Source organism: Juglans regia, chromosome 16, assembly GCF_001411555.2.
Source record: "Juglans regia cultivar Chandler chromosome 16, Walnut 2.0, whole genome shotgun sequence".
Classification (NCBI taxonomy): Eukaryota; Viridiplantae; Streptophyta; class Magnoliopsida; order Fagales; family Juglandaceae; genus Juglans; species Juglans regia.
The window spans coordinates 22,288,649-22,301,093 of NC_049916.1; the positions used below are offsets into that span (position 1 = coordinate 22,288,649).

Consider the following 12,445-nt stretch of genomic DNA (forward strand, 5'->3'; position numbering starts at 1 on the left):
ATTATAAATTATAAAAATAATATTATTTTATTAAAATATCTTTATTTTACAATATATGTTAATAAAATATATTATAAAATGTTATTTAGATATCATTACTCTTTTTAATTGTAAATTTGTAATCATGATCAAGAAATTGATGACTCTGCTAATAAGCTTTGTAATTAGACAATGTTTTCAATCACAAGAGACATTCAATTTTTACTTCAGAACTTTTAAGAATGGCGAAAAAAAAATACATTGATTACAAAATTGATATAAGCATAACCTTGAGCAATGGACAGTCTCCAATCAAGCACAAGGAGGCTTACAACTCATGTAGATCCCTCAACTATTCTGGAATTCCACAGCTGCAGAGACCCTCCCTTTCATGGCCATAGCATGTAGCTTATAGTTTTTAGATTTGTTCTTAATGTTTTGTATTAAACTGGGTCCTTTTACTTTGTTTTTTCTACAATGGAATGAATCTTGCTTTAAAAAAAAAAAAAAGAAGCTCTGTAATCATCACGAGTCTTTACTGTCGTAGACATCAAAACTCGTGACAAGAACATAATCATCCAAATTTGGAAAATAAGTGGAAAGATTCCTATCAAAAGCTAGAAGATGGAAATCTTATTTTTGAAAACTTCAATTAACGCTGTTACAGAAAAGATGGCCCTGATTTTGCAAGAAACTACACATGGCAAGCAGATCGAATGCTTAGATGCACTGGAAAAGGAATTAGCTAGCGCGCGTCTCTTGATCTTCCCTTTCCAAAACAAAATTATGGTACCAAAACTATGACACCAATTAACTAAGTACGTACAGAACTATTAATCATCCTTCTTATCTGTTGTTTGGGATTTGTTGATGGCTGCAGATCGCTTCTCCTCCAGAGTCTTTGCATGAACCTCGTCTCTCTCCCTGAAATACTTCTCGAAAGCACCCGGAAGGAATTTAGGAATCAAGAATCCAAACAAATTGGTGGAGAAATACACCAGATTTGCAACTGCAAGGCTCCTCCCAAACCAAAACCAAGCAATGTCCTACGCCACGGTCGACACAACAAAATCAATCAGATTATCAACACAAACATGAAGCTATGAAAACTAGTCCGGTTGAGAGAATTTACCTTAAGTTGTGCATTTAGAGGCAGTGTTTGGTTGGTCCAGACGTCCTTTACCCAATCAGTGATCACAAAGATCCTCCGGGCTGTATACAGAAAAGGAACTAATGCCCTCACCGGTGGGGAGAATAAAGATAATCCACAAACAATGTTCTCAGTCAGTATCTGAAAAGAGAGCAAGAACAGGTGCGGCGTGACTGACCGGACTGCATGGTCATCTCCCCTCGCAAACCCACCCAAGACGTACGCCAGCGGAAAGAACAGCCCTATTGTGGTTCCCAAAACCTCGTAGAACCTAAACAACTTGCTTCCCATGAAAATTTCAGGCGACCCGGAGCTGGTACTGCCACGGGAAGGGAAGACCCAGCGTGAGAGTAGTAGAAGATAGGCTGAGGTGAATGCGGGGAAGACGAGATCGAGGAGTGGGACAAGACCACTAACTGAGAAAACAATGATGAATGCTACGAGTTGGAGTTCTATTACACGCAGTGATCCCAATATACCTCCCACCAACGACTGGTTCTGCTTCTTCTGGTTGTGGGGGAAGGGCTGTTTTTGGGGTGGTTTTGTGGCTGCACTTATGCTGGTTACGTCAGGGTCTGTCCGAGGAGCCACTGCTAGAGATACCCCCGACATTTCTTCCTTTGCTAATGTTGTTAGTGTTTCTTGCTTGATTGGGTTGGCTGTTTTTTGAGATTCAGATCTTCTTCGTGTTAGTGAAACCCGAAAAGAAAAAAAGAAGCAAGCTTCAATGGTGATTAGTGACTGGTGATTTTTCAACTCACTCTTTCAGAATAACACACAATAAAACCAAATGAAGAGTAAATAGAAAGAAAAAGAAAAGACAAACAGATCTTACTGATAATAGGAGCGAGAGCACAAGTGATTAACTCAAAAACCGAGTCCTCCGAACCAAAAGACGAGAAGAAAGGGTCATGGGCGAGGATTTGTGTATCCACGAAGAGCGGGTGTCTACAACGCCACGAAGACACGTGGGTGAGAATTCCACGTGGAGAAATCCCTGTCCAACATGTGCCAACGCTTCTAGTTTTGGGTTTATCACTTTCTCTTTTGATGACACGTTTTGATGTATGAAATCGAATGATCAAGTTTTATCACAGTGGATATTGTTGGACACGTCAGCTAAACATTGTGGGCTGGGCTAGCCCAGGCCTAAAGGGCAAAGGCAATCTGTTGTATGTATCTGGGCTTTTACCTGACTTGGAGTCCAACAATAATTGAGGTGATCGGTCTACAGGAGAAATCTTCCCATTCTGCCATTTGTAATTTTCTTTATCACTTGCACTCTCAATCTGAGTCTTGATGGAACCAGAGAATCATAACAATAAATATTAAAATTAATTCCAATAATGATACGAATCACGCATGCATGCAGCTTGGAGTAGTGGATTTGATCTGAAAATCATGTTCAACCACCGGCCCTATCATTTTTTCCTTCTTTGACATGGTGATGGATTAACGAGTACTACTGTAACTCCTGGATAAGATTCTTTGCGCATGCTTTACTAATAAATTGAATTTATAGGCTAGCTAGGCTTACCAATTATACATATATAAGCGTGATATTAATTGATTCTTCTCAGCTCAAATTGAGTTATTGCTCTGCATTAAAATGCTGTAAATGGAGGTATTAACTTTGGCTCACCTGACCATGATGATCAATGCGCGCGCATGATCTTGCCATCACATAGATCGATCGCATGCATGCACTTGCATGTTTCTCAATTTTAATGCCATCGCCTATGATCAAGGGTGCACGTACTTCGTTGTAATTTTCGGCCTTTTCTTTTCTCTCCCTTATTTTTCCGAGAGAATTAAACTATATATATATATATATATATATATATTTATATATCTCTGTGTGTGTATTCCGCAACCAGAAATAGGAAGGACGAAAGATCAAAGTGAAATACGCACAAAAGTAGGTCTTGTAGATTACGCGCGCCAAGTGAAGTGAAGGCCATCAAATTGAAGTATGGAATCCCTAAAGAAGCTTGGAACAAAATGTAGTGGCGCATTTGTATCCGGCCTGGAGTTGTCCAAGAAAGCCAAGCGCCCCTCGCAAGAAGCATTAGAACAAAATGTATGTTGAATGCATGATGACAAGGTTAAAGTGCATGCTGCCGCGCGCATGCATGCAGGAGATTTTATGATATATTTTCAACTTGCATGCAAACATTTGGTGTTTGCTTTTGGTAATTCATCGCTTTATAATTAATTTTCAACATCAGCGCACTTCATGATCATCTTGTTTCAGGGAATCAGAGTGGAGATATTGTTCAATGTTAATTGCAACAAGTGCGAGAAAGAATTCAGGAAATGCTGCGAGTCTATGCCAGGTATATTGAGTTTCCTAAAAACCAGCCTTTTCTGATCATCTATATATCCATTCCGAGAGAATATATATATAGAGATTTCGATGAATCTCATAATTTGCTTGCCATGAATTCCTAGGAGTTTCTGAAGTACATATTAATGATCAGTACGTGCGTTCAATATATGGGCCGGAAAGCACAAAATTAGCAACTGTGACTGGTGTGTTTGACTCGGAAAAACTCGTCCGCCGGATATGGAAAAAGTGTTCAAAAAAGGTTGAAATTTCTAAGCAAGAAAAGATTGGAGGAGGAGGAGGTAATATTGGATCAGGAGCAGATGATCTGCTAGATGGAGAAGGCCGTAATGAACAAGAAGAGGCGGGGGAGGAGCTGGAAATCAAGGAGGGTCATGACTAGTAAGTGGTTGGATAGAGAGTCGAGCAAGCAATGAAAATGAGGGGGGAGGGAAAAATTGCAAGGGAGAGATTAAAAAAACTTTTCCATGTACTGTTCACCAAAGAAAAGTGTCTTGTGAATAATCAATGTGCCTTGTGATTTCAATTTTTCATGGCAATTGTATGGTATATGTCTGTTTTAATCAACTTTTTCAGTTGTATATATACGGTATTCTTCAGCCATAAATGCTGAGGTCGGTTAATTATTAATAAAATTGAGATACCATCTTCTTCTATTTTAAAAAATATCGACTAATATTTCAATTATCAATCTAATCCATTTAATTAACTATATTGTCATAAGCTATATGAATATACATCAATTCAATAAAAGGATAATATTCATTCAGTATAAAATATAGGATATTTTAGTTATTTGCTTCTCAATCTAATCTTTATTAGAAATACAATGATTAAAATATCATGTGTTCCGAACTAAATGAATGATATATATTTTAAGTGAAATGCGACGTAAAATCGTTTTGCATAATATCTCAATTATTCAACTTTGTATCCATTCAAAGAGAAACTTTAAGGTCTCGATTGGATGGTCAGATGGGATGAGATGGTCTGTGAATAGTAATAAAATAGTTTGTGAATATATAATGGTGAAATAGTTTGAGTTAAGTCGATATTTTATGGAGTTTTGATAAATGAGAGATAAAAAGTAGTATAAAAATATTATAAAGTTAAAATATTGTTAGAATATAATTTTTGTTTTGAAATTGAAAAAGTTGATTTGTTTTTTGTGTTTTATTTGAAAGTTTGGAAAAATTGTAATGATTAGATAAAAAAAATTGAATATTTATAATTGAAAAGTGTTTGTGTTTGTGGCAGTTAGATGTTGAGATGAAATAGGATGAGATAAGATGATCTTGCAATCCAAACCTTAATTCAACTTTGATGATCAAGTCAATTGAATCCAGTAATCATGTTCAAGCCAATTGGATTTTCATCTATTTTCAATTTTTTTAAAAAATGTTTGGTTTATAAAGAGATCCCATAAAAATGAAGTTCATAAATTGATATGACTTATTGTGATATATCAGACTATAAAGTTTATTTTACTGTAAAAAAGATCTAACAATATAATTAGTACTTTATGAAGTAGTAATTTGTTTTGTGCGATCTATTTAACCTATCACTTCTCTTTTTAAATAGCTATTTACTTCTTTTTTCAGCCCTATAAAGTGGAATATTAACAGTAACTCCCATATAAAGCAGCAGCTAGCAAAAATAATAAAGATTAATCATAGAAATCCATCTGAAAATTTGGGAAATCATTTGTGACATTCACTCAATGCAAAACTGTCAAAATAATAGGCATGCTTAGATCATGATCATCATCATGAGGTGCATAAAAGCTGTCAAAATTCACATATATTTAGTCAACATTAATTTACAATGTGTATCCCTGTCCAATCCTACTATGTCATAAATATTTATTGATCTCTAAATAAGGAGATTTATTGATCATAAAAATTTGTAATTTAAGAGGGTTATAAATATATACCAATAATTAATTAACCAACCATTAATAATTAGTACTATTCAGGAGAGGACCAACGTCAAGATGGAAACCGCCATGGTCGACAAAGACATAATGAAAAAAATAGGACAGCTTTGACCCTTAATTAAATATGGTATCTCATTTACAAGCGCATGCAATTACTAAAAGGAAGCGTTGATAGATGAGAAATATTTTAGTCACAAAGTAATTATATAGTGCAAGACATGAACAAGAAATTGCAAATTAAGCTAAGAATTTAGTTTGCCATGCAATGCAGAATCTATGCGTTATGAGAGATAGACGTATAAAGTAATATGTATGGATGGATTTAGATCCTCATCTAAAATATGAGAGATATGTAGACGTATAAAGTAAGTTCTATAATATTTATTAATTAGCATTTAATACTGTTTAAATATAACTATAAATATTGTTTGGAAGTTTATCTTTTGTGCCTCTGTTTGTTCCGCTTTAGGTCCTAGAATTGAACTCCTGGGGATGAGCTAATTGAGTATATATATTTGATAATATATAAACACCCTTGATTGACCCCTATTTATGCATGATTTCATTCCTCTTCCACATAGATTGGGAATCTGTCATCAGTTAGAGAGAGAGAGAGAGAGAGAGAGTCTTATTTAAATGTCGTTTTGAGGTGATCCTCCCTGTAAACTTGGCCATTGTCATCAGCCCAACCTGACCTAGAAGACAAGCAATGGACAACGTAGTACTACTACTGAAACCACAAACAATTGTTTCCGTTCTGGTCAATTTATGTCGCCCTTGCAACAGATACTGATCTTAACCCAGTATTCTTGTATGGTGTTTGAATCTTTGTTTCTTGTTGCATGGGTAGGGATCAAATGCACCCAACACTCACTGCGACGATATTGTATTGAAAGCATACATGCATTGCGACGGATGCTGTAGTAAAGTCTTCAAGTGCTTGAAATGTCTTGAAGGTAATATAACGTTTCAAGGTAGTTTGTGTCATTTTTCCAGCCTATATATATATATATATATCTTTGTTGATTTAAAATATTGTTGAGGGCAAAAGGATGCAGTACTACATGATGTGATTGATTAATTAGGTGTGGAGGATGTGGTGATCGATAGTGCAAATCACCTGGTGGTAGTGAAGGGCAAGAAAGCCAATCCATTAAAAGCTTTAAAAAGACTTCAGAAGAAGTATAGCAGAAATGCTGAGCTGATTTCTCCAAAATTTCATAATACTGAAGTTAGAAAAGAACCGGAAAAGAAAAAAGAGGTGGGTCGATCGATCGATCACATTTAGTGAAGATTGTGTCCTTTTGCTAAGTAATTAGTGTCCTTTTTCTTGATTTTCTTAATTTATGCAGGTTGAAGTGAAGATTGTGGTACTCAAAATGTTCATGCATTGCGAAGGTTGTGTCAATGATGTCAAGAAGAATATAGAGAGAATGACAGGTACGTAAAATCAGTACTGATCTATACATATATAGAAGTTGGGATATATTTTTATGGATGGAATATATATTTGAAGCTAAATTAAGCATTTATTTATTTATGTTTAATAATTAGGGATTCTAAGTGTGGAACCCAATATGGAAGCCTCACAAGTGACTGTGAGGGGAGCATTCGAAGTAGCGAAACTTGTTGAAGATATCAAGAAGCGACTAGGGAAGCATGTAGAGATTGTGAAGCAAGCAGTACTAGAAGATCAAGAGCAAGCTGCCGAGGGTGGCAACCAAGAGGGCATAGATCAATTAGGGGAATATTATATTTTCCAATATCCTCCCCAATATTGCTTAATGCATTGTGCTCATGATCTTAGTCAAATGTTTAATGATGAAAATGTTTTTTCATGCTCGATAATGTAAGATCATGTAGATAGAATACATCAGGTAATTAATTTGAGTCAATATAAGAAAAAAATTATAATAAACTTATGATATATTTTATCATGTATTTTGTTTTTCCCCCCACAATTTTTCAAGGATTATATATAGTCTCCTACACCATTTTGTTATTATGAAAAGTTTTGGACAAAAAGAGAAGCCAGGAATGTGTTTTAATCATGATCAGTTGAAAAAAGGAAAATTAGGAAATAATTATATTATTAATTTGGTAATGACAAATTTTAATTTATTATGTCCCAAAAATAAATCATAATTAAGGAAGAAAAATAAATGGAAAAACGTCTAAATTAATTACTGTAACCTCCGATATATCCATGCCATGGGTTTGTAATCTCTACAATTATTACAGACTACAATTTTAGAGGCAGTACGACGTCGTGTCTAACTGTCTATGATGAGACCAGCGCCGGCCCTTGTTCGGAGGTAAACCCGCGCCACGAAGGTGGGGGGGATCTTGGGCCTGATATGTCTTGATAAGTTGACATTATATAATTGGTTATTGTTGAGACTGGTCAACCTGTAACGTTTAGACAGCCATAACATTAACAACACATAAATATTACTATTTATTGATTTATAAACTGAAATTTCGATATAAAGTTTAAAATACCAAAATTAGAAATAATAATAAAAAGTTGAAATTATATTTTGAATAGTTATATCTTTTTATTACTGGTTTAATAAATAAATTCATTTAAACTTAAATTTAATCAAATCAATTTCAAATGAACTTGAAGAATAATTTTGTAGATCAGATATTATATATATATGAAAATTTTATATATAATATTATAATAATGTGAAATAATCAATCAATTTTTAAATTCTTTAAATAAAAAATAATTCTCTTTATACATAAAAATGAAGATATAATATGTAAAATTAACGTTGGTTATATCTTTAATTTTATTTTTATTGAATTTGGTTGTTTTGGCTCTGATTTGCTGGTAAAGGTCAACGGGCTCCACACGCTCCTAGTCCTAGAGAAGCTAAACGCTCCACCGGATCTTGACACGTGTCTATATTCTCCCTCTTCGTACATCTATCCGTTAACCCTTTCTCTCTCTCTCTCTCTTCTGCAACTCCTTCCCTCTCTCTCTTCCCGTGGTTTCTCACTTTCTCTGTCCCCGTCCAAGAAGAGAGTAGAAAAAATAAATTAAAAAAAATAGAGAAAAGATTTATAGAAAGAAAAAGAAAAAAGGCCTAAAAAAAAAAAAAGACGATAGAAGTGAGCAATGGGTGGAAAACTGCTGTGTGATTCGACGACCGTTGCGGAGACATTTCAAACCTCTTCACCGACCGTTCCTTGGAGGGACCCTAAGTCAGCGCCAGCTGCTCTAGATGCAATTGAGGCCGTAGATCTCGTTGACCAAACCACCACCACCGCTTGGGACGACGTTCATGGGCTGGAGGAACAGCAGAGGCGCCACCTACAACGGCTGCACGCGAAGGGGATCCTTTGGAAGCACCCAGCTGACGACTCGTCGTCCTCCGTTTCCGTGGTCTTCCGGCTTTCGCACGGCGGGGAGGTCTCAGCCGACGGTAACTGTCTTTTCACGGCGTCGCAGAAGGCCATGGCCGGGTCAGGAACTGCGCCTGGGTTCGACGCGCGGGAGCTGCGGAGGAGAACGGTTAGGCGTTTCCTGGAGGACTTTAGATCGGTGGGAGCGGAGGAGAGAGAGGCCATCGAAGAGGCGATCAAGCACATGTACGCGCCCGATCTGAAGAACGGGTGGGGGATCCACGTGGTGCAGGAGATTAAGTTATTGGCCAAGAAATCGGATCGCCTGGCTTTGGATTCGGCCATCGACGAGCTCCTTCAGCTCGGCGTGCAAAGGTGTTTTTTTCTCCTTAGATCTATTTGTTTCCGTAACACATTGTTAGATCTGATCGTTTCTGCCGAGGCAGATGTTGGTTCAGAACTTTTTAGCCATTTAATGGTTCTTAGTCTTAGATCTCTTTCTTTCTTTCTTTCTTTCTTTCTTTTTTGAGATCTAATTGGTCTCTTTTTCAATGCATTTAAAAGAACGATATTTATGGTGTAGTTTTTTGTATATCAGTTGAAGTGAGGATGTTGCTGCGGATTTTTATGGCGTGTATGTTACTTTGTTTTATTTTTTTGTGAATGGGTTTTACTTTTTCTTATTGAAGAGAAATGGCGGCGGAGTCTATTTACAAAGAGAGATGTATTCCGGTGAATGATGATCCGAGTTGGGCCAAATACATGTCGATCTCTGGTTCATCTGATGATGAATATGATATCATCACATTGCAGTATACCGAGGAGGGTTTATTATCTGTAGATGAGAATAGGGAAGGTCATGCTGCAGCTTTTGGAGATGATATAGCAATAGAGTGCCTTGCAACGGAGTTCAAGCGGGAGATATACGTGGTAAGGAAGAAACATTTGGTTCTTACATTGATTCTGTCTTGCTTTGTTGTATTTCATTGCAATTTGAGTGTTTGATTGTTATTTTCAATTTGATTAGACATACTCAAATTTGATTATTGCTATACTTAAATAATACTATGATTTCGTATGATATCTCACAGTTGTAAATGTTTATTTTGGAGGAATAAATAATATATATGATTGAAACTCTGGTTATTGTAATGAATGTGTAAATTCCGGTAGTTTTGAATACCCGATTGCCTTTAGAAGTTGATAGTTTTGTGATATGTTCCGTTATGGTTTTTTCTTGAAATAATTAGATGTTTAGGTAGCAGTTTTCATAATTTCATTGGGTTGAAAATTTGAGTGCTTGATGTGAAAAAATAGTGCAATGTGTACTTGCCTTCAGACAGACAGCCTTTGTCAATAAGAATTAGGTGCCGTTGAGATGAGATGAGTTGAAATGAAAGTTGAATAAAATATTATTTTTTAATATTATTATCGTTTTGAGATTTGAAAAAGTTGAATTCTTTATTATGTTTTATATGGAAATTTGAGAAAATTGTAATGATGAGATGAGATAAAACACTTTCATTATCAAAATGGGCCGAGTGTTATGTTTGGATGGGGGATTTTTAGGTGGGACTTACTATCTGTGACTTGGGGGGCCATTATCTGGGTAAAAAAGAAATTACTTCGAAAATTTCAAGGAATTTTGAACTTAGGATTGAAAATTAAATTTTTAAATTCTGTATAGAACGTATAATTGTACAAATAGTACAAACATTACCTTTCTCAGAGTATATGCAATTACGCCACACTGCCACCACTACCGTAATAGAAACACCCCGCCACCACCTTTGCCACAATTATCATATCACTAGCAAGTCATTGCCAGTAGCTAGTATAATTTAATTTGTTAATCTAGCGTAGTCATCTCTGAGAAGTTATCAAATTGTTCATACAAACATAAGTTATTGGGATTTTTAAAGTGGGGTGTGTTTTGTTCAGCTTGTCTTATAGAAGTCTCATTTGAAGTGCCTTATGGAAGGAATGAAATAATCGGAATTTTGAAGATAGGGAGCACTCACTGGAGAAGATTAGATTGTTCTTTGTTAGTACTTTATTCCTATGGGCTAAAGCTGTTGATTTTAATGGCCTCGATTTTTATGATATTCTTGTTTCTATTTCTTCCTCTTAAATAGGTGTTACCTCTTGTATACTCCCTCTATACTCGGGCATAGCCCATTCTTATTAATATAATCTTTTACTTATAAAAAAAATGCCTGGTACTGGTCAGCTGGGCATATTATTTTTATATGGGTACAATTAATTCTCAATTAATAAAGGTGATCAAGTAAAATGTATCTTCTTTTACTGTGTACGTGTATAATATTAGATGTACCATAAGAATCATCAATCATTAAGTTTCCTTGTATTAATTCATTTGTTACAGGTGCAAGCACATGGATCTGACGCAATGGTTGAGGAGGAAAATTGTGTTTTCTTCCTCCCACATCGTCCAAGGAGTCAGATTTGTGAATCTCCCTTATTCCTTTTCATGAAAGGAACAGGTAAGGGAGCTATCATTGTGATATATTCCCTTACTGTTTGTATAAATGCATTTGGATGGCAATTGGTTTTCATTCAGTCATGAATCCTAGCAAATCCTAATTCCTATAGGCTATAATCCCTTTGGGAACAGATTTAGATCCCCTAGGATTCCTATCCAAACTCTAGGGTTTAAGAGTGGAAAAAAGATAGACATATAAATAAAGTGTGCCCTACAACATTTATTGAGCATATGGTGCTGCCCAAGAAATCCAATCGGACAGCTATAAATACTCTAGGGTCCGCTTCATGTATCTGTCTCTCTTCAGCTCTCAATTGGGGGTCCAAATTCAACCAACACGATATAAAGTTATTATTCTGTCATGAGTGTACCATTTCTTTTTTTTTTTTCTATTGGTTTGGCTATTTCTTCCACTGTATCTGTTTAATCCCAAGCTAGCCATTTAGTTGCACTTCTAAGCATTTTGATTTACAGGTTGGTGTGGTGCTGGAGCTGATCACTATGAGCCCCTGATTGCCCATCCTTCTACTTATGCTTCCCAGGAGAAGGTTGCACTGGTACTTTGAGGATATTAGTTCTACAATTTTGTGGCCTAGAGGTTGAATAGAACTAGGTGTTCCATTGATTTTTTACATTAATGTTTTACATGCAATCTAGTTCCCCTGATCCCTTTCTGGGTGGCAAGGAGAATATCATTGCACAGAATTCATTCTTTTGTTAGCAGTTGCTAGAATCAGCTGTCTTTGACTCTAACTAGCAGGTCATATGGCTGCAATTGAGCAAACCAAAGTAATGTTTTTTTGCCGGCTTTTTTGTAGTTGTGGTGGAGTTGTCTGAGTGCTTGTATTGGTCTAGGTTCTATTTTGTCCAAGATGGAATGGTGCCTTTGTGTTGTATCTTACGGCTTATGCTGGGTTTTATTGTTTCAATTATAAGAAATGACTTCTGTTCTTGTCATCTCTTCATTTACATTGATTGACGGACCGACGAAGAACCGATCCATTTATAGCAAATTCTAACTGGCTGAATCACTTTGCAGTTAGAACACCGGCTTATATTTTTTATTTTGCAGGCCTGGAAACCGATAGGCACGATGCATTAACCTTTAAAATCGAATGCCAAGTCCTAGTCTAGCTGTTGATGAGAATTTTAGGATTAACCAAGTCATATAAGGTT

General features: G+C 36.0%; 2 protein-coding genes across 3 annotated transcripts; one reads left to right on the plus strand and one right to left on the minus strand.

The window, feature by feature from the left end:
* Nucleotides 1-594: 594 nt before the first annotated feature.
* Nucleotides 595-2,018, minus strand: LOC108985464. The gene is made up of 3 exons (XM_018957767.2): nt 1,965-2,018; nt 1,112-1,788; nt 595-1,025 (listed from the first exon to the last, which is right to left on the minus strand). Exons 2-3 carry the CDS (start codon nt 1,739-1,741, stop codon nt 813-815), a joined length of 843 nt encoding a protein of 280 aa, XP_018813312.2. The 5' UTR covers nt 1,742-1,788; nt 1,965-2,018; the 3' UTR covers nt 595-812.
* A 6,355-nt stretch (nt 2,019-8,373) lies between these two features.
* Nucleotides 8,374-12,228, plus strand: LOC108985471. Of its 2 annotated transcripts, XM_018957779.2 has the most exons (4): nt 8,374-9,141; nt 9,456-9,696; nt 11,153-11,270; nt 11,744-12,228. In XM_018957779.2, the coding sequence occupies exons 1-4, from the start codon at nt 8,540-8,542 to the stop codon at nt 11,833-11,835; spliced, it is 1,053 nt and encodes a 350-aa protein (XP_018813324.2). In that variant the 5' UTR covers nt 8,374-8,539; the 3' UTR covers nt 11,836-12,228. The 2 variants fall into 2 exon arrangements, with proteins under 2 accessions (XP_018813324.2, XP_018813325.2); XM_018957780.2 differs by lacking the exon at nt 11,153-11,270 and having other exon boundaries at nt 8,378-9,141.
* The last annotated feature ends 217 nt before the right edge of the window (nt 12,229-12,445 follow it).

What these genes read in the sequence shown, in the direction of transcription:
- LOC108985464 (XM_018957767.2), bottom strand. Translation starts at nt 1,741, where the DNA reads ATGTCGGGGGTATCTCTAGCAGTGGCTCCTCGGACAGACCCTGACGTA. An exon ending in CTCTAAATGCACAACTTAAG is followed by an intron (nt 1,026 to 1,111) that starts GTAAATTCTCTC and finishes ACCGTGGCGTAG; the next exon opens with GACATTGCTTGGTTTTGGTT.
- LOC108985471 (XM_018957779.2), top strand. Translation starts at nt 8,540, where the DNA reads ATGGGTGGAAAACTGCTGTGTGATTCGACGACCGTTGCGGAGACATTT. An exon ending in TCAAGCGGGAGATATACGTG is followed by an intron (nt 9,697 to 11,152) that starts GTAAGGAAGAAA and finishes CATTTGTTACAG; the next exon opens with GTGCAAGCACATGGATCTGA. An exon ending in CCTTTTCATGAAAGGAACAG is followed by an intron (nt 11,271 to 11,743) that starts GTAAGGGAGCTA and finishes TTTGATTTACAG; the next exon opens with GTTGGTGTGGTGCTGGAGCT.